General features: G+C 38.9%; 3 protein-coding genes across 4 annotated transcripts; 2 read left to right on the top strand and 1 right to left on the bottom strand.

Moving 5' to 3' along the window:
* Window positions 1–5,679: 5,679 nt before the first annotated feature.
* LOC125233088 lies at window positions 5,680–21,319 on the bottom strand. Its single transcript, XM_048138951.1, has 4 exons — window positions 20,716–21,319; window positions 20,321–20,400; window positions 8,129–8,294; window positions 5,680–6,461 (listed from the first exon to the last, which is right to left on the bottom strand). The coding sequence occupies exons 1-4, from the start codon at window positions 21,047–21,049 to the stop codon at window positions 6,301–6,303; spliced, it is 741 nt and encodes a 246-aa protein (XP_047994908.1). The 5' UTR covers window positions 21,050–21,319; the 3' UTR covers window positions 5,680–6,300.
* LOC125233087 (prostaglandin reductase 1-like) lies at window positions 9,426–18,643 on the top strand. Of its 2 annotated transcripts, none has more exons than XM_048138949.1 (2): window positions 9,426–9,502; window positions 17,544–18,643. In XM_048138949.1, the coding sequence occupies exon 2, from the start codon at window positions 17,551–17,553 to the stop codon at window positions 18,550–18,552; it is 1,002 nt and encodes a 333-aa protein (XP_047994906.1). In that variant the 5' UTR covers window positions 9,426–9,502; window positions 17,544–17,550; the 3' UTR covers window positions 18,553–18,643. The 2 variants fall into 2 exon arrangements, with proteins under 2 accessions (XP_047994906.1, XP_047994907.1); XM_048138950.1 differs by having other exon boundaries at window positions 9,467–9,571.
* Window positions 19,053–20,277, top strand: LOC125233085 (prostaglandin reductase 1-like). Its single transcript, XM_048138948.1, has one exon. The coding sequence runs from the start codon at window positions 19,230–19,232 to the stop codon at window positions 20,241–20,243; it is 1,014 nt and encodes a 337-aa protein (XP_047994905.1). The 5' UTR covers window positions 19,053–19,229; the 3' UTR covers window positions 20,244–20,277.
* Window positions 21,320–21,852: the final 533 nt, after the last annotated feature.

Raw genomic sequence — 21,852 nt, forward strand, 5'->3', positions numbered from 1 at the left:
ATCAAATATTGTGTTTAATATGCCCATTTCTAATTCATCAGTAGGTCTCCTCTTGTTCTTCTTGTTCTTTCCCTCTTCCCGCTTCATGTAGGGTCGGCTCTCCTAATTCTACGGCGCCAGGACGCTCTGTCCTGGGTTGTCGGGTCGGGCAGGTTTTCCTCTTGTAGGACTTTAGTCATGCTGGTCCACCAGGTAGAAGGGGGCGTTCTCTTACCTTTACCATAGTCTGGCAGGCACAGTGCTTTTCTAACTACATGTTCCTCGCCTCTTCGCATAACGTGGCCACACCACCTCAGACGGGTTTCTATAAGTTTGTCTGTTATTGGAGCAACTTTAAAACTTCCACTAACATATACATTTCTAACTTTATCTAGAGGTAGTCTATTGACCCAGATTTGTAAGAACCTCTTTTTGACACATGACAGCGTCCTCAAAACGTAAACTCGCGCAACCTAATGAAATTTTAAATAAAATCCTGTAATAATATTAAAAAATATCAAGTACTTAAAAACAATATTTCGCTAACTTTAAACATAATCTAACACATGTTACATTTTTGCGGATCTTGGTTAGTGAGTATTTTACGATATTAATTTATCAGTATCACCCAGGATTTACTTATTATGTCATTTATCATTCATATTTATTTTTAAACTAGTGCTGTGGCAGTCTGTCATTTCGATTCAAATGACATTTCTCTAAGTTAATAGAAATCGTATATTTGTTTAAGCGTGGTTTAAGCACCTCCTTGTAACATAGGGCCTAATCGATTCAACCAATTCGAAATTTAAGCTAGGAACACACTACGCGGACGTCCGTCGTGAATCGACCGCGGACGGGAATCTGGGCAATGAAATTACACATAACCGTGCAAACTATCGGTCGACGGACGTGGACGTGGCCTTGAGCGCATGGACGTCCGTTCGAAATCTGGCTCGCTGGATGTTTTGTTCCGTGCACACTGTTCGGTCGCGGTCGCGGTCGTTTTACGACGGACGTCCGCGTAGTATGTTCCTAGCTTAATCGTTAGATTTGGCAAACGATACGTCTTAGCCACATCGCAACATACTTCAAAACAAATGTGTCAAAAATGTGAACTTACAAATCTGGGACAATAGTCACTCCTAATTCATCAGTAGGTATTCCACCATATTCGCTATGTGCTAAACGGTGCTTCTCTCACTTTATCGGCTTTTCCATATTAATTAGTTCCAATGGCCGCCGTTATCACTAAAGTTGGAAATTCACAGCCCATAAGATGACGTGTAGTTTTTAATGACAGTCAGCGCCACTTTGTCACGCACTTTGCCTATAGCAACTAGGGCTCTGGATATTCGGTACTACCCGCCGATCCGTGCGCCCGGCCCCTTAGCCCCGGCGGTGCTAAGCGTCCGAACTACCCGAACCCGCCGAAGTCCGTTCCCGTGTAGTGCCGTTCGCGCGTGTAGTGCCGAATGCGCGTTCGGGGCCGGACGGCCGGACGCACGGACTTCGGCACCGTTCGGGTATTGAACACACGAGACGGCCGGCGGACCGATCGACTTATTGCCGTGCCGGTTTGTATTTAAAAAATAGGTGAAATTTAATAATTTAGCGAACGAATACGAATTGGTTTTATACATACTCGTTTTATTTGAATCAATAACGTGTTAACTATATTTTTTGCACTTGTTCCCGTTACGTTATAGGCTACTCGTACAGATTAGATAATAATTATGATTATATGTATTCAATACAAATATTACAAACGTATTCCATATAGGTCCATAATTCGCCAGGAACACTAGTCTACTGTTTTTTTTCAATAAAGTTGCTTAATACAATTGCGAAAAGTAGAGTTTAATGGACTTTATTTGTCTCTAGGTTAACTAATAGAAGTCTAAACAGGGTATTGGTTTGTGTGAAAAATACTATATTAGTTCTATTACTTACTTGATTGTTTTATGATATTCATGGTGCCTTACTAACTATCTATAGGGACCATACCACCTATAGGTACTTACTACATATATGTACACATGTTGACAAATATACTTCAAAATATTGTCTTCGGTTACCGCGACAGTTACTCATGCAATTTATAATAGTTATATCTATGTCTCATAGTTTTAAAATAAATAAATAAATATTGGGGACATTACACAGATCGACTTAGCCCCAAACTAAGCAAAGCGTGTACTATGGGTGCTAAGCGACGATATACATACATACTTAAATAGATAAATACATAACTATGGAAACGGATTATATCACGTATACTGAATTTACAATTCACCCCGACGTTTCGAACACTTTACAGCGTCCGTGGTCAACGGGTGACACCCATAATTAATTGTAAATTCATTACTTATAGGCGATATAATCCATTTTATTTCATAAATATCCTTCAAATTAAGGAAATTTATTTGAACTATCGAGTTATTAGTTTTTATCTAAAAAGTTAGTAGAATTAACGTCGCATGAGAAGACAAAGGTAATAATGACTTGTGGGCGGCACAATGACCAATACCCGTGGTGATTTTTTTTTACTGATAATAATGACACTCAAACCTCACACCCGGCGCATCCCTTTGACATGGACAAACCTTTTGTTTGAAAAGTTCTAGATGTAGCCGCGCTGTTTTACAAATACCTAGTTAAGAATGGTATTTTTTTTGTTATTTTGGAGTGAGCCACTTTGAAGTGAATATGTATCCATAGTCCTGGTTCTTAACTTGAGCTAGTCGGATAGGGTGTGACAAAAAGCATGAGACTTGACATGTATATATGTCGCAGGGAAATGGCCAAAACAGAGATTTGATCAAATCTCTAAGGGATATGATCAAATCACGCAGGATGTCAAAATGGCGAATCCATTTCATCATTTCTCTAGAAAATTTCAGTCATTTGACTAAATCCCTGACTCTGTTTAGTGAAATCACAAAATCGGCCAATAGACATGGCACGTTTTGTCATTTCACTAGATTTGTTTAGCGATTTGATAAAATCCCTGAACCACAACAGTAAGTTGACGAAACGTGCTTATAAAGTCAACTTGTTTTATCACTTCGCGACGAAACCTGTCCAGAAATTTGATCAAATCACCATATTTATTATAATATGTATACCATATTTCAGTTAAGACTTTATCATTGCCCTAAATTCGTTTAGCGAAATGTTAAAAGAAATTGACTTTTTGTGTTCGTTTCGTCAACTTACTGCCGTGGTTCAGGGATTTTATCAAATCCCTAAACAAATCTAGTGAAATGACGAAACGTGGCGTGTCTATTGGCCGATTTTGTGATTTCACTAAACAGAGTCAGAGATTTAGTCAAATGACTGAAATTTTCTAGATAAATGATGAAATGGATTCGCCAATTTGGCATCTTGCGTGATTTGATCATATCCCTTAGAGATTTGATCAAATCTCTGTTTTGGCCATTTCCCTGCGACATATAGATAACTTGCAAACACTTAACAGAAAAAAATAAAAGTACGCAGACGCCGAGGTGTCAATGTTTCCCCTCTTTTCCCTCATTTTTATATCACTATTTTCAGTTTTTTTATATTGTCATGAAAACCGTGAAAGCTATAATCACAATATTTAGGAAAAGTATATTCTCCATAAAATTTTCTTCAATACTGTCTGTTAAGGTATAGCTTTAACTCATCATTTTAAAATTATGCTTAAGTCCCCCGCATAATATTTGTGTTTAACTACTAGTGGGATGAGTAGGGGTAGCACTACCGTCTGTTAGTAATATACTTTAAATGGAAATATTATAGAGAATTTCATGGTACTTCTGCTAAACATCTTTCTGGTAAGTACCTACTCGTAATATTTACTTACCAAAACCTTTAATACCTACCTTTAATAGTTTTCGTGAAAATTTAAAAAGCTAAAAATAGGAGATAATAGTGGGGGAAGAGATTGACTCCTCAGCGTGTTTCTACTTCTATTTATCCTTATGAACGTCAAAGCTATGTGCATACCAACTTTCATGCTTTCTCATTTAGGCCACTGAAAACGCTTGCCCTGATATATAATTAATAATGCCGAAAATGGAAAACATGGAAAAAATCGAGTAGTTAAAATTTGTCCCCCAGTCACAATTGCTCCGCTGTCCCTTTCTCATTTTAGTTATTAAGGTTTTATCATTTTTGGTTCTCATATTCGCTTGAACCAAGAACGCGAACGATCATCAAGCATCACTATAGGTCGAGAACGGATCGGACCCGCGGGTTTTTAGAGTCCGTCGATCCGGACGCACGGACTACACGGGTACCCGGACCTTAATTACACGGTCCCTAATTACCCGTTCCAAACGGGCCAGAAATCCGGATTCGTGTAACACGGGAACGGATACCCGGCAACGGGTACACGAAACACGGACGCGACCGGGAGCCCTAATAGCAACGATAATTTCGGGTCACTATCAAGTTTACCTTATCGCTAAACGACTATTTCGGCTAGATGACAGAAAATTTAAATATACAGTCAGTATAAAGTCAATTCAGCTAGGATGACATGAAAGTAGAATACTCAATCAGCAAAAAGTAAATTTAACTGGATGGCTAAGACTTAGAATGAATGAGTAGCCAAACGTCTGGAAATATACATAGTCCGTATGATTAGCATATCTAAAAAGCCAAAAAAGTAGTTAGTTAATTGACGTCAACACAGAACTATTCAGTAGCAAAACGTCCGGAAATATAATGTGTCATCGCCATGGTTTATAAATATGTAACAGAACAGTTCTTATTAACAGTGCGAGAAGGTTTGAATTCTCAAGACACTTAAGCATTTTAAAACCAGACGTTTTGCTAACGGGTCGTTTGGCGTTTATTCTATTTAACAATAAAAACATTAAACAATCCAGATTTTTTGCTCCTTGACCGTTTAGCGTTCATGTCTGTTTTGTAATACAGACATTCGAAGATGAAGATGTTTTGCAGTTAGATCATTTGAAATTGTTACGTTTTAAGATCCAGACGTTTTGCTAAAGACACATTTAGCATTCATGTCTACGTAGCCACAAAGACATAACACAATCCAGACGTGTCAGCTATATAGTCTTTTAGCGATAAGGTAAATTTGATAGTGACCCATAATTTCATAGGGGACTGACAAAGCCCATACAAAAAAGCGTACCCCTGAAATGTATGGGCCTTTTAGGCTTAAAACTTGGAAGTGGCCAAAATCATGTTTTCCCCAAATATTTTTGGGTGTTTTTTGTTTTTTATAAGATCAATTTTGACATATTTCTTTATTTTAATATCATGATATCACGTCAATACACATTTTGAAAAAAAAATTAAATTTGTAAGCATCATCAGTGTAGTTATGATAGTATTTAATAGGTGGCGCTAAAAAAAATGAGGTACGATACGAGGTACTTAGTATGAAGATTGTAAATCTTATCAAAGACATATATAACTCCGTATAGACAGATAAAGTACACAAAAAGGTACGGTGGTTTTTCTATATGGTTCTGAGGTACTTACGTCTTTTTCTTAGACTGTAGCTGTCTATACGGAGTTACAATGTCTTTGATTAGGTGTTACGTACTTTGACAGCGACTGCCATCATAACACCGTCAGCAGTGGGCACGATAAAGACCGATTTTATTATTTTATTCTTTGGTGTTAAAAAGTAAAAAATCAGATGTTGAGAAATTTTATTATAAAATTATCACAGTACTAAGGTTGATTGGACCGAACCGTCTGTCACCGAATTTAGTGATCTCAAAATTTTTTGTATGGAATTCTCAAAGACTTCTGTAGCGTTGATGCTTCTGTGGAGTTGATGTGGTTGTTGCAACTGGCCCTAAATCTGTGATTAGGATTGACAGCGGGAATTCCGCTAGTAGAACAAGTTGCGCAGCTCGACGCTGAGCACATCGTCCTCCAGGATCTCGACCTGCATGCGCCGCTGCCAGCTCGAGCAGCACCCGGACACCATGCCCAGACAGATACGAGCTGGCAACAGGTTATACACGGTAAACAGGGTGAGTAGAGGAAGTTACGCATCCCGACGCTGGGCACGTCATCCTCCTAGTTGCTCCAGAGGGTCTCGACCTGCACGCGCCACTGCCAACTCGCGCAGCGCTCATACCATCTCCAGAGATATACGAGCTGGCAACAGGTTATACACGGTGGACGGGGCTAGTAGAGGAAGTTGCGCATCTCGACGCTGGGCACGTCATCCTCCTCGTTGCTCCAGAGGGTCTCGACCTGCACGCGCCGCTGCCAGCTCGCGCAGCGCTCATACCATCTCCAGAGATATACGAGCTGGCAACAGGTTATACACGGTGGACGGGGCTAGTAGAGGAAGTTGCGCATCTCGACGCTTGGCACGTCGTCCTCCTCGTTGCTCCAGAGGGTCTCGACCTGCACGCGACGCTCGTCCGCCGACAACGCACGCCGCTGCCATCGCTCGCGCAGCGCTCTTACTATTTCCAAGCAGGTTCTCGCTTGCAGCACTGCGATACACATAAGTCACATAAGATACGGAAATAAGTCTTATGATAGACTAGGACCTATAGAACCTTTGCGGGGAGGTAAAAGACTTAAATGGATGTAAGATGCAAGAAGACCGGTTGCGGACAGAGGGCCGCCACATTGGGGAGCTAGCGGAGACCTATAACAGGAGACCTAGATACTTACAGAATACTTAGGAAGTAGGAGCCAGGAACATCGGTTGACATGTTGGCTAACGATGATAGGCATTGTGTAAACGTGGGCTGCTACAGAGAGCTAAGTTGAGTATCATTCCTTGGGTTGTTATTCTTAGAATAGGAAGGAAACATACAGAAGAGAAGGAGTATCATGCCTAGCATTGTCACTCTTAGAATAGGAAGGAAACATACAGAAGAGAAGGAGTATCATGCCTAGCATTGTCACTCTTAGAATAGGAAGGAAACATACAGAAGAGAAGGAGTATCATGCCTAGCATTGTCACTCTTAGAATAGGAAGGAAACATACAGAAGAGAAGGAGTATCATGCCTAGCATTGTCACTCTTAGAATAGGAAGGAAACATACAGAAGAGAAGGAGTATCATGCCTAGCATTGTCACTCTTAGAATAGGAAGGAAACATATTCATATTCATTTATTTCGTAAATGCACAGATACATTACACGTCAACAGTTACAGTTCATATATACACACAGACGTTCATACAGAAGAGAAGGAGTATCATGCCTAGCATTGTCACTCTTAGAGTAGGAAGGAAACATACAGAAGAGAAGGAGTATCATGCCTAGCATTGTCACTCTTAGAATAGGAAGGAAACATACAGAAGAGAAGGAGTATCATGCCTAGCATTGTCACTCTTAGAATAGGAAGGAAACATACAGAAGAGAAGGAGTATCATGCCTAGCATTGTCACTTAAGAGTGACAATGCTAGGCATGATACTCCTTCTCTTCTGTATGTTTCCTTCTCTTCTGTCTTCTGTATTCTAAGGAATAGGAAGGAAACATACAGAAGAGAAGGAGTATCATGCCTAGCATTGTCACTCTTAGAGTAGGAAGGAAACATACAGAAGAGAAGGAGTATCATGCCTAGCATTGTCACTCTTAGAATAGGAAGGAAACATACAGAAGAGAAGGAGTATCATGCCTAGCATTGTCACTCATAGAATAGGAAGGAAACATACAGAAGAGAAGGAGTATCATGCCTAGCATTGTCACTCTTAGAGTAGGAAGGAAACATACAGAAGAGAAAGTAGAAAGAAGACGCCAGTCAGGAACATCGAGTTGACATGTTGGCTATCGATAGTAGCCATGGTGTAAACTAGTACCTACCGCTACAGTCGGGAGCTGACGGAGTATCTATCATTCCTAGCATTGTTATTTTTACAATAGGAAGGAAATATAAGTACAGAAGAGAAGGGAAGCGGGTAAGATACACAGAACAGAAAAGAGAAGCCAGTCAGGAACATCGGATTGACATGTTGGCTACGGATGATATGTAGCCATAGGAGAAGCCAGTCAGGAACATCGAGTTGACATGTTGTCCATCAATAGTATCCATTGGCGTAGACTAGTACCACTACAGTGAAAAGCTGAAGGAGTTGCATTTCTAGCATTGTCACTCTTAGTCAAATGAGGAAGGCAAAATACAGCAGAAGCAGTCAAGATACTTACAGAACAGAAAGGAGAAGCCAGTCAGGAACATCGGGTTGACATGTTGGCTGTCGATGGTAGCCATTGTATAGACAAGAGCAGCTACAGTCGGGAGCTGGCGTAGGAGAATTCCTCGCACTATTACTCCCAGCCAGGGCAGGAAGATGTATTCAGCGAACGAGGACTTCTGGAAACGACCATGAAAGATTAAAGTTAGGACATACTACGCGGACGTCCGTCGTCGCGCGACCGCGGACGCGGATCTGGATCGGTCGTGGACGTGGCCTTGAGCGCATTGACTCTGGCTCGCTGGATGTTTTGGTCAGCCGAAGCCACGTCCCGAGAAAACCGTGCACACTGCGCCCTATTGCACAAATTATTTTGTGGAGGTATTTAATTTTTATATATACTACGTCGGTGGCAAACAAGCATACGGCCCGCCTGATGTAAATAATTGTTCATTACAATAAAATTCCCCGAAATTCAAGTACCCATCAGTCAAGGTCAAAGAATCGGTTTACGGATTTAACATACAATTGTTTATTTACATTTCCAATACGTAGCCCATACCAAGTCAGAAGAGTAAATTCTACTAAACGGGTGAGGATTTTGAAATAACTTAAAACACTCTGCTCAGCTCTGTTCGCGATAAGCTTAGTGAACGGAAAATAGAAAACACTTAGTTTTTAAAATCACTATAACAGTCAAGTCCCGATGTTCTTAGGCGCCATACACGCTATTGGCACTTAAATCCTTTATGACAAGTTCCGCATATAACAAAAACAGATCATTCAATATCATAGAATCTGATGAGTACCTAATGACCAAATCGGTTAAGAATTGCGACCTGTAAAGGAAAACATCCGGACATACAAAAAACAAGGTATCTACCTAATGCGGCCAGCCTTTAGTACCTACCGTTTGGTAGCGAAAATGTCGTAACCGGCTACCAAATTGGAATCAATATTCCCGGTTTGTAGCCGGTTGCAACAGAGTAATAAGTACTTAGGCACAGTGTTACCTATGCCTAAGTATGTGTTAATACCTAATGTACCTATGCCTATGGTGAAGTTTGTAGACTTTACATTCACATAGACGCTATCATTATTACTATTATCACATTATCAGACAATGACCGGTCAGGGTCACAGCATCAAGCACCAAACGCGACCACAACATTGAAAGATCAACATATCGTTATCTCCATTCCTATTGCTCGCTGCACTCTTGCGCAACAGAGACAGAGGTACCTAGGTATATTTTTGAACTTCGAATTATTACTTCCTCGCGTTCGCTTGTTTTGTATTCGTTCCAAAGAGTATTCGTTCAGTGTATACGAGAGCGTAAGGCCGAACAGACGCCGTCGTCGCTAACCGGTTTTGCTATTCAATAAAGGTAGGAAAATTACATCTTGATTGCGCAAATATACTCGGCTTCAACCTGTTTGTTGTGGTGCTAAAAATCGTAAGTTCAAACCCTATAAAATTATTCTCAAAGATAATTCAAAATATGGCCAAGCATTCAGTCATATTCAGAGCCCTTATCATACACAGATAAAAGGTTCAAAAATGTTGCTAAAAATAGCACTACAGTTTACGAAATATATCTAAAATGCTTAATTACCTTGACGTGCAATATTGATATTTTTATTTTTATTCATAGGCATTCAATTGAAACGATATAAGTATTTCTCGTTCTAATAAGTTACCAAAACAACAAATGTAGTAAGGTGGGGGAAAAGTGATAAAGCGAATATGAACGTACAAAAAATAAGCACATGCAAATATATGAACAAAATTAGTTAGGGAGTGACGGTCAAGTATCTAACTATTTAAATAACGGATCCCAACAAACATGGCGTGACTTGGTCTTGGCCGGTGTTTTTATTCTACCGTTATAGATCAAGAGCCCGGGGCCGCCAGACCTTCCTCAAATTCTCAAGGATGAAACTTTGGGATAATGTAGAGTTCGTATCGACGTTTAACGTCTGCATATTTTCTAGTTCGGCCCATCGGCCACTTTATTCCTATCAAGTTCTGAAGGTGAAAAAAAAAGTGATAACTTTCCTTAAATTCTCAAGGCTGATTTTTATGTATGTGTTAGAGCACGTTGTTAGAAGTTAGTTATCATCAATGCCAGACCGTTTCCGCCGGCCGTAACTTTTGCCAGCCGCGACAAAGTTGACAAAAAACGACCAGTGGCGGATTTGCAGTCCTAGCCGCTCTAGGCCCCAGGCCATGTGCCGCCCCTTTCTCAACACCCATAATTATAAACTAGATGCGTACGTACTTACACATTGCGTTGCGATTTGCGAAATGTCGTTACCAAATTGGCAGTGATCGGGGATTTGGATGCCACACTGCGGGATGTCAAGTAGAAACAGTGATATGGATACGTCGTCTGGCCCGTGGTAATTTTTTTTGATGCCATAGTAGACAAATGATCAGTCAGATCGCCTGATAGTAAGCAACCACCGTCGCCCATGAACAATGAGGTTACAAGTAAACTGTGAATTAAACTGTTCGAAAAATAAACGCTAACCCGTGTAGGTATTATATTTATAAAATAAACTATATTAAGAGGGCTTTCACGTGAAAAATAGTGAAATCGCAACCGAGCGCTTAATCATACCGTGTGTGGTATCAAATTATAGGGCTTTGCGAGTAGTTTACAAATATATAACATATATTATCATAGGACTTTTTCTAATTAGTCTGACAAAATATGAAAAAATGTCCAGAAGTGGTAATAATTGTGACGGTGAAGGCTCGTTTTCAAAAAAATTGCCAAAAATAGATAATAGAAATTTATAATCACTAAGGCGTAACAGCAATTTAAGTAAACGTTGCAGATTATTTTAGTACGAAAATAACTTCGATGTGATGTAGATGTTTAAAGAAATTGTCAGTTAATTTTAGGTAATTTGCCTCGTTTACTCTTTTTCAAAACCTTATAATAAAAATGTCGTCTGAGAAGATTCTAGTCTAGATACGTATTATAAATTTACCACGCGGGTTTTCCTAAACGTGCATCAGAGAAAAAAATCATAATTAATTTAGTGAGCTAACTTTCAAAAATCCAGTCTGATAAGAATCACGATAATAAGATGCTCCAATTGAAACTTCAACTAAATATATCTATTAGATAACGGAAAGTGTAACATTTCACCGACTAAAACTATCAATTTTACATTATTTTGACGTTTTTGAAAGCAGCCTTAAATAAGCAAGTGTTGGTTATGATATTGATAATTAAGTAATTTTTATATAAATTACATATTTTATTGTAAGTGAGGCCTTAGATACTAAACTAATTTAATATAAAAAATTAATTCAGAAGTAATAACTCAGCTTTATTCAGCAGTAAGTAATTGATGATTGGATGTCGCATTTAAAACATTAACCCGTAATAGCAATATACTGACAATTAACTTATAATATAAAGGTGATACTGATATTATAATAAAAAAACCTGTCCTTTATCTAACCACATCAAGCCTGGAATCCCGCGGCAGATTCATACTAGCATAATGATTGCTGTCATTCACCCCTTATGCCATTCAAATCCCCAATCACTGCAAATAAGTAATTAAAACACTTAATCCGCTCACTGCAATTGCTTTACGCACACTGCTGACAAAACAATCGCAAATCGCAGACACACGCGTAATAGATAACAATAGGTAGGTACCATCCTATATATTTAACTAAAACTACTTAACTTTTATATGTCGGAGCCGGTAGCTCGACATCAAGGGGCAGGCACCAGCTCCATGGCGGGCGGAAACGGTGGGCATATCACGCACACAAGTCCAACAAATGTTTATGCAACTGGTAACGAATATTACTAATATCAAAACAAACACAATCACTTAAGTTCCAAAACACAAAAAAATCACACCAACTCAAAGCTTTAGCATCACTAAGTTATCAGAACCGGAAACGAATCCGTGGGTCAAGTGGTCACTACAAAGCGCACACGTAATCTCACGGCACGGTTATGGGATAGCGCGCGGTCGCGTGTCTCTATTCATCCATGTCCCAAATCTTAATGCCCTCTCGGCACCTTAAGGAATGCTTACAACAAATATTTTAATTAATTTCATTACGTACCACATCGGACCCACGGCTACGTTCGGCGGTGTTTACAATATCCGCCCCGTCTCAAAGTACAAAGACATCACTGTGACAATTCCGCTAATGCTGTTAACGTAAACATTGGACCAGGAATGTGGGCCGCCTCCATGGGCCTCAGACACTATAAGGTTACAGGCAGGGATCGGAACCGGTTTCAAAATATCGGTTAATATTGTTCGTAAACAGTTCAAATTTCTGTTCTGTCATTAACCGGTAATCTACAATAACGTTTTGACAGAGAACAAATCAATTTCGGTTACCTGTATTCAAGATGAACAGAATTTATTTCGTTCCGTGAAGTTTATTGAACGGGTTAATAAAATGACATGCTGTGTCAAGTTTGACAATAAATTTATTTACATATCTATAACAGCCTCTTCAACCAGCAATACACTGATATTGCACCTTTTTATTGTGAAGTTATAAATCGGTATGTCAGACATTGACTTAAATGAGGAGGCACACTGACATTTTATCCCACATTGAGTAATTATTAACATAATTACTAAAAGTTATCCACCAGGCGGCGCCTGTGCAAGTGTCTAGCCATGTCACTGTCATTCATATGTGAGAGAGAGAAAACACATATCATCTTCTCTCTCTCACGTATGAAATTCTTCATCTGTGCAATGGAAGGACGGGACGGCGCCATCTGTCATAACTTTTGAGTGTGCCTCCTCATTAAATGCAATAATTGATACCTTTAGCCAGAGACTTCGGTAGAAAGAGGTTATATTCATTTATTACATTTTAACTCGAAATTATGAAAAAAAAAATCACATTTTATTGTACAAGAAAAGAAAATAAACACCGTGGGCCTGAATAACCCGAAAGATTTTAACCACATGCATTTTTGATGTAAAAACAAAAAATATTCTATGACTTTCTTATTTTTTTGTGTTTTTTTACTCTTTTTGAATGTATTTTCACATAAAAAAGTAAATGTTAATTTTTTTGAAATGTTTTACTTGTCACATAATCTGCTTAAAACTACTAGGAATCACATTACACAGTGTAACAACATTAAATTTTAAAATCTAAATTATAAAATGCAAACATGGAAAAAGCTTGCCCACTACGAGGATCGAACCCGGAACCTCCATATTCCTAGTCTATGTCCCAGACCGCTAGACTACGGAGAGAGATTACTGATCGGACCAAATTATTGAACCGTATCGGAGTGCATTTACCTACACCGAAAGATACGCCTTATATACATGACTATAAGGTCCATTTCAAAGACACTTTTAACATAATAGTTTGTAGCTTGACGTCATAAAATTGTCATTCGCACCAAAGTTTCGCTGCCTGCAAATGAGAAAAGAGTCGTTGTATCTCTGACGTTGACATCTCTGACGTAGAAACCGGTTAATTTCGTTCAACAGAAACAGATCTGCTGAAGAACAGTTCTCTCATATTAACCGGTTAAAAACCGGTAACCGAAAACAAGAACACTATTTTTTCGGTTTGACGTCTAGAGCCAAAACCGGTTTGGCTGAAAATACCGGTATCCGATCCCTGGTTACAGGTGCCTTGCGCCGACATATTATATGTAATACGATGTACGAATTAAATATTTATTCTTTGATACACAAAAATGGATACGATACTTACGCGAGCCTATATAATATTAAGATACTTTGCATTCAAGTTCTTTGTTGTTAATCTTGTTATCCTCAGTGATTTTTTTGCCACGATTTGCCGCCCTTAAAATCTGGCCGCCCTAGGCCCGGGCCTACTGGGCCTTACGGCAAATCCGCCACTGAAAACGACTCTAACTTTTCTCAATTTCTCAAGCCTGATTTTGATATATGATACACAGGAAACTATAACTAGACCGTTTAGAAGCAGCCAGACCAATCGGATAGACCCAACCATCCGCCAGACCGACTTAAAGTTTCCCTATGAACATCAGTAAAATTGTGATTTTCAGGGAGCGTACTTTTCATGTCGATGACATTAATCTGACGTCACGCTCCGTATAGAATGATCCCAAATAGTTTTATTGTAAATTATTCATCATTAGTCGTCAATCATTTTAATCGTATACAAATTACTTCAAATACATGTAGTCCATTTACATGTGGCATAAATAATACCTACTTGAAATGTGAAACGTGAATAAAATTATTTGATTTGTTTTTATAAATAAATTTAATTAAATAGTATTGTTAACAACACATTACAAGAAATACGTAGAAAAGAGAATTTCTCTCTAACGTAAAGCACACCATCCTTCTTGCATTCATTACCATGCAAAGAAATTCATAACTTAAAATGATTGAAGACTAATGATTAATAATTAACAATAAAACAATTTGTGATCACCCTATATGGAGCGTGACGTCAAATTGATGTCATCGCCATCGGCACGAAAAGTACGCTCCCTGGTGATTATAGGTAGTTTGCCGAAACTACAAAAGCTAAGAAGTTGAATTTGGCACAACAGTTAACGTTTATAATGTATATTTGACGTTAGGAGCGATTCTGAAAAATTTTACCCCTAAGGGGGTTAAAAGTAGATTTCAGTTTGTATGAGGATCCAATTTTATTTTTAGTTAGGGACTTAAAACTTGGTAAAAAGGTAATAAATAGAAGTAGAAGAAAAGTAATTTCAGCTTTTTTTTATTTTCGTCCTTTTAGTGGGCTAGAAAAGGGATGGCAGTTTGTATGGGGACCAAATTTTATTTTGAGTTAGGAACTTGAAACTTGGTAAGAAGATAATGAATATAAATTGAAGAAAAGTAATTTCATCGTTTTTCGATTTTCGTCTCCTTAGAGGGTTAAAAAGGGGAAAGCAGTTTGTATGAGGATCAAATTTTGGTTTGAGTTAGGAACTTGAAACTCGGTGCAGAGGTAATAAATAAAACTAAAATTAAAATGATTTTGGGCTTTTTTTGATTCTCGTCCCGTGAAAGGGTAAAAAAGTTGATGAAAGTTTGTATGTGGATCACATATATTTTAGAGTTAGGAACTTGAAACTTGGTGAATAGATAATATATACAAATAGAAGAAAAGTAATTTCAGCGATTATCAATTTACATTCCCTAACAGGGATAAAAAGGGAATGAAAGCCTGTATGATTAACCAGTTTCATTTTGTCTCTTGTACACTTTATAAATGCAGTGACAGAAAACGCTGAAATTACTTTTCTCCTATTTAGATTTATTATCTTTTCACCGAGTTTCAAGTTTATAACTCTAAAATACACGTGTTCCACATACAGTCTTTCATCAACTTTTTTACCCTTTTAGGGGACGAGAATAAAAAAAAGCCCAAAATCATTTTAATTTTTGTTTTATTTATTACCTCTGCACCGATCGAGTTTCAAATTCCTAACTCAAACCAAAATTTGATCCTCATACAAACTGCTTTCCCCTTTTTAACCCTCTAAGGAGACGAAAATCGAAAAACGATGAAATTACTTTTCTTCAATTTATATTTATTATCTTCTTACCAAGTTTCAAGTTCCTAACTCAAAATAAAATTTGGTTCCCATACAAACTGCCATCCCTTTTCTAACACAATAAAAGGATGAAAATCGAAAAAAAAGCTGAAATTACTTTTCTTCTACTTCTATTTACCACCTTTTTACCAAGTTTTAAGTCCCTAAATAAAAATAAAATTGGATCCCCATACAAACCGAAATCTGCTTTTTAACCCCCTTAGGGGTCAAATTTTTCAGAATCGCTTCTAACGTCTACTATACATTATAAACGTAAACTGCTGTGCAAAATTCAACTTCTTAGCTTTTGTAGTTTCGGCAAACTATCTATAATTACGATTTTACTGATGTTCATAGCGAAACTTTAAGTCGGTCTGGCGGATGGTTGGGTCCATCCGATTGGTCTGGCTGCTTACAAACGGTCTATTTATAGTTCCCTGTGTATCATATATCAAAATCAGGCTTGAGAAATTGAGAAAAGTTAGAGTCGTTTTTTGTCAACTTTGTCGCGTCTGGCAAAAGTTACGGCCGGCGGAAACGGTCTGGCATTGACGATAACTAACTTCTAACAACGTACTCTAACACATACATAAAAATCAGCCTTGAGAATTTAAGGAAAGTTAGCACTTTTTTTTTTCACCTTCAGCACTTGATAGCAAAAAAATGGCCGATGGGCCGAACTAGAAAATATGCAGACGTTAAACGTTGATACGAAATCTACATTATCCCAAAGTTTCATCCTTGAGAATTTGAGGAAGGTCTGGCGGCCCTGGGCTCTTGATCTATTACTGATAAAACTTGTTTGCCAGCCTATAGTTCATGTTAAATCAAGGTCAAAAAGCATTCAAGCATTTAACACAACTAAATCATTTTTTTACCTCGTAATATAAAACCTGGCAATAAAAAATGTTATTTATCTGTGTAATCTAATTAATTAGCTACCAAAATAGTTAGAAGTAGCATTTTATTGACATTAATTAATGTCATAACGACAGTCTCATTTTGTGATAATTAAGTGTGTCTGCAGATTGCATGATAAACACACCTCTCTAAACAGATAGATAAAGGCAAATAAATAATCAATTCATACAATACAGGTAATTCTAGATTACAGGTTACCTACACATAATAAAATTAAACCCTACAGTATACGAACCCCTGGCTTTAAGAAAGCAACGTCACTAATAAATAATCATAGGATTACACTACCTATTTATGGCAGATCGGTCTAATGAAAGACGAATAAAAGAAGTTAAGTTCCTACTCTTTAAATATCTCCGTCCATCCACCATCCATTATTATTTATTATTGTTGTTGTTATAGTGGGCCTTTGTGTGTCACGTCGACCAGAAGTGATATATTGTGACGGCCCTTTGTGGTTAAATATCCTTGCCTATGCCCGTTGAGTCCAGGAAATTCCAGATTCTTTGGGCTGTAAGGTGTTGTACCTCATAGGGTTGCAGTAGTTGCCGGCCTAAGTAGGTACTTCTCTTTGACATTAGTGGTCCGCAGGAACAGAGGATGTGCATTGCAGTCTCCTCGGTTTCCTGGCAGAACCTGCATATCGCCTCTTGTTTCAACCCCATTTGAAACATGTGTTTGTTCAGCTTGCAGTGAGTGTCCAGTCAATATTCTGGATACCGCGCAGATTTTGTGTCTTTTGAGCCCTAGGAGCTCTTTGGCATTTCTGCTGTTGAACGGTTTTATTAGGGTTTTCGAGTGTTCTTGCACTCATCCACCATCCATACAATATTCGGTAACGCTTAATATTGGTAAAAAACCAATACCTACGCGTAAAAATAAATATTTATAGCAGTGTAGGTACAAGTAACTAACAATTCATTTTTCGTTTCAGTTTCACCATGGTCAAGGCAAGAAAATACGTAGTCAAGAGACATTTCCAGGGTGAACCTAAAAAAGATGACTACGATTTAATCGAGTACGAGCTGCCACTGCTTAAAGACGGGGACATTCTTGTCAAGGCAGAATGGATCAGCGTGGACCCGTACCTACGAGCCTACAACCCCCAGCTCCCAACCCCTTATGACCAATTCAGCGCCCAAGTAGGCACAGTCTTGGAATCAAAATCGCCTGACTTCCCCGTCGGTTCCAGAATAGTCTCTCAAAAGGGATGGTGCGATTACAGCATAATCAATCCTAAAGATAAATTAAAAGTTGAGCTTGGAGTATACAAACTACCAAGTTTGGGTGATTTGTCTCCGTCTCTAGGAGTTGGCGCCGTCGGCATGCCAGGAGCAACAGCGTATTTTGGCTTTCTGGAAATTTGCAAGCCCAAAGCTGGTGAGACTGTAGTTGTGACCGGTGCTGCCGGTGCTGTCGGCTCGCTGGTCGGACAAATTGCAAAGATAAAGGGTTGCAGAGTTATAGGTTTCGCCGGCTCAGATGAAAAAGTGAAATGGTTGGAAACGGAACTAGGTTTCGATAAAGCTATCAACTACAAGACGGCGAACGTGGTCCAAGCTCTGAAAGAAGCGGCACCGAAGGGAGTCGATTGCTATTTTGACAACGTAGGCGGAGAAATAAGCAGTCAGATTATGGCACAGATGAATTTACATGGAAGGGTGTCGGTATGTGGCAGCATCAGCTCGTACAATGATTCGAATTTGCCGAAAGCGACTATCGTGCAGCCATCTGTAGTATTCAAGCAGCTGAAGATAGAAGGGTTCGTAGTATCCAGATGGTTGGATCGCTGGCCTGAAGCGTTCGCTGATATCATTCAGTGGATAAAGAGTGGAAAACTGAAGCCAAGAGAGCATGTAACTGAAGGTTTTGACAAGCTGTTTGACGCGTTCGTAGGTATGCTAGCTGGAGAAAATTTCGGCAAAGCAGTGGTCAAAGTGTAATTAATCTATTCATCAAATTCAGCCAATATATAACCTAGCCTTTTTATCATATTCAAGTAATGTAAAAAATATAAAGATTTTTTTTGCTCCAGTTTTTTATTTTTCTTTTGTGGATGTCATTCGTGGGTGGACGGCTATTGATTTAACATATAAGTAGTTATTTTCATTCAAACGTGTTAGAAAACTTAGATAGGTATTTTATCTCTGTTCCACATGATGGAAGCGTGACACTCGTAACCACTTACTCACTCCATGTTAGTAGGATTCTTATCACCTGACACCGCTCGTCAGTTGAAAAATATCGGCGAGAATTTAGCTTTTATAGATAAGATTATAAACTGAATTGCCCACCTTTGAACTTGCTGGACTTTGCAACCCATTTACGATTAAGTACACATATTATAAAGGCAAGCCTGTAAGCTTTAAAAGAAACCTTAAGTTGTACCTAAACCTTTGTTTTGGCGAAATATGTAATTTATAAATCATTCGCAATCAATAAATATACCTATTCCTTTACTTAGCGATTACATAACGATGACAATTGCAAGATCAATATAAATGATTACATTGATAGGTAGGTTACCTATCTAAAGTAGATTAGACGTAGCGTATTTATTTCAAAGTACAAGTTACACCACGTCAGTTTGGATAACACGAGTGTACGGCAAGCATTTAAAATGGTGAAGCAAAGGAAGTATGTTGTGAAGAAACATTTCCAGGGAGTGCCCAAGCGAGATGACTTCGAAATCGTGGAGACCGAACTACTCCCAATCAAGAACGGAGAAATCCTCCTCAAAACCGAATGGATCAGTGTGGACCCCTACCAGCGAGCTTACAGCTCCCGCTACCCCGTGCCTTACGACCAATTCGGATACCAAGTTAGTTTAGTATTGGAATCCAAAGATCCCAGATATCCAGAAGGCTCTAGAATCGTCAGCCACAAAGGCTGGTGCGACCACAGCGTAATAAATACAAGCTCAGGCGAAGCACCTTCAGGCTTAAACGCCGTCTATAAGCTTCCCGATTTAAAGGGCCTGCCCAATTCTCTAGGAATCGGAGCTATTGGCATGACGGGCGCGACCGCGTACTTCGGATTGCTGGAACTATGTAAGCCGAAAGCAGGCGAGACGGTGGTGGTAACTGGCGCTGCCGGAGCAGTGGGGTCCATCGTTGGACAAATCGCCAAAATCAAAGGTTGTACAGTCATCGGCTTCGCCGGCTCGGATGACAAGGTTGAGTGGCTGGAGAAGGAGTTGGGTTTCGATAAAGCATTCAATTATAAAACTACGGATGTCTTGACGGCTCTCAAGGAAGCGGCGCCAAAAGGAGTGGACTGCTATTTTGATAACGTTGGAGGCGAAATAAGTAGCCAGATCATTTCTCAGATGAACCTTTATGGAAGAGTTGCCGTCTGCGGAAGTATAAGTGCTTACAACGCAGATCTCCTGAATACACCTAAAGCATCTATACTGCAGCCGAGTATAGTAAGTAAAGAGTTGAAAATCGAAGGTTACATTGTTTCGCGATGGCTGTCGCGTTGGCCCGAGGCATTCGCCGACCTGATAAAGTGGGCAAAATCTGGCCAACTGAAGACCAGAGAGCACGTTACCGAGGGATTTGACAATATCTACGACGCCTTTGTCGGAATGCTGGCCGGTGAGAATACTGGTAAAGCTGTCGTTAAAGTATAATTTTATATAATACAGATATTCACCATACACCTAACTTTTGTTTCTTTATCCTTCAATGAGCGATAGAATTTACTTACTGCATTTGAGTAATTCCATATAAGTACACAGCTGATGAGCAAAGCAGAGCAGTCAGAAGCTTCAATACACCACATAACACCTGAAAGCAGAGTAGGTATAAAATCCTATCAGCACTTATCAGTGCGTGAGCGAGCGGTATTTCTCAAAAAACACCTAAATTTTTAATACAATAGAATAGGTAGGTTATCTAAGGCACAATAACAAATTGTGTTTAAATACCTAGCATGGAAAATAAACATACTAAGAGACTTTATTGACTCGAGTAAATAGAAATCCGTGATCTCTGCCTAACCCTCTGGGAAACAGGCGAGATTGTATGTATGTATGTATGTATACTGTATTGACTCGAGTCTATAGTAAGTTGTCGAGGAAAAATGAAATAAAAAATACTCACGAGAAGGATCGATGTCATCAATATAAATATTATCTTCTTTGCTCATCAGCATGAAGTGCAAATCATAGTTCAGCGGTGCTTCGTCGAATCTCACAACTTCCAATTTCACATTGGCAACAAATCCAAGCAAAAGACAGGTAAACGCTAGGAAAGTGGGTGACAGAGAAGGTTTTTTCCCGCTGGACTGGAGCTTTTCGCCCCTGGAAAATGATTTACTGAACAAGTAGTTGAAACCAATGTCAAAGTAGTCTATGAAGCATCCAATAATGGGTACTTTCGAGTTTGAGAAAGTCATGTGCCTGGGTTGTGTATCTGTAATATTTCTATTGGCCATGATTTTAAATTTTACGACAGGTATTTAAAATAATGTACAATTTTTGCATACTCATTAATTTAGACATTTGACATACTTCAGACAGTTTCTTTTTTTCATAAATCATTGACAAAAGAATAGTCTATTATTTTGGTATATCTGGAAAAGCACAGTGGAAAAGGAGGCGGCATCAGTTGGCCTCGGCTGGGCGGAGTTGGAGGAGGAAGCCGCGCTGGACCGCGAAAAATGGAGCTTCGCTCGCTTCTGAGAGCCCTAATGTCTCTGATGAGGGATAACAGGATATCATCATCATTAATAGTATTTATAGTTCGGTCGGTGCGGTAGGCTCCGAGAACGCAGTTTGATTTGAGGAACACGAACGTATCTCACCAGCGAGATAAGCCATCCATTTTTCTCAAATCTAGAGAGACTATCGTGCTACTCTTTAAATTGTTTACAAACTACCGCACCTATGTCGCGATGCGGTGTGATATACCTACTACTAAACGATCTGCTGCTCTAATTCAAGCAGATTTCCAAGTAATCTATGAATTATGAGGCATCCGATATAAATAGGACTTAAGAATTTATATAAAACTTATTAGGTTGCTTCAGTGCAAATCTTTATGTTGGTCATCATTGAGCAATATCACGTAAGCATCTAGAGGTTATTTAATGAATATACAAAAAAATAATCCAGATATACTTGATATCTATCAGCACTTATCTACATTATCAACATCAAATTCAAGATTAAAACACTGATAATAAATTGTCTATTGTAAAACTTACTTATAGTTTCTATGATATTGTCTTTTTGGCAA

This window comes from Leguminivora glycinivorella, chromosome 14, assembly GCF_023078275.1.
Source record: "Leguminivora glycinivorella isolate SPB_JAAS2020 chromosome 14, LegGlyc_1.1, whole genome shotgun sequence".
NCBI classification, from domain to species: domain Eukaryota; kingdom Metazoa; phylum Arthropoda; class Insecta; order Lepidoptera; family Tortricidae; genus Leguminivora; species Leguminivora glycinivorella.

Bases quoted from the DNA above. Each gene is read 5' to 3' on its own strand.
- LOC125233087 (XM_048138949.1), top strand. From the start codon at position 17,551: ATGGTCAAGGCAAGAAAATACGTAGTCAAGAGACATTTCCAGGGTGAA.
- LOC125233088 (XM_048138951.1), bottom strand. From the start codon at position 21,049: ATGGCCAATAGAAATATTACAGATACACAACCCAGGCACATGACTTTC. The intron at 20,401-20,715 runs GTGAGTATTTTT...CTCTGCTTTCAG, and splicing joins TGATGACATCGATCCTTCTC to GTGTTATGTGGTGTATTGAA. The intron at 8,295-20,320 runs GTAAGTAAATTC...GGTCGTTTCCAG, and splicing joins TATGGAATTACTCAAATGCA to AAGTCCTCGTTCGCTGAATA.
- LOC125233085 (XM_048138948.1), top strand. From the start codon at position 19,230: ATGGTGAAGCAAAGGAAGTATGTTGTGAAGAAACATTTCCAGGGAGTG.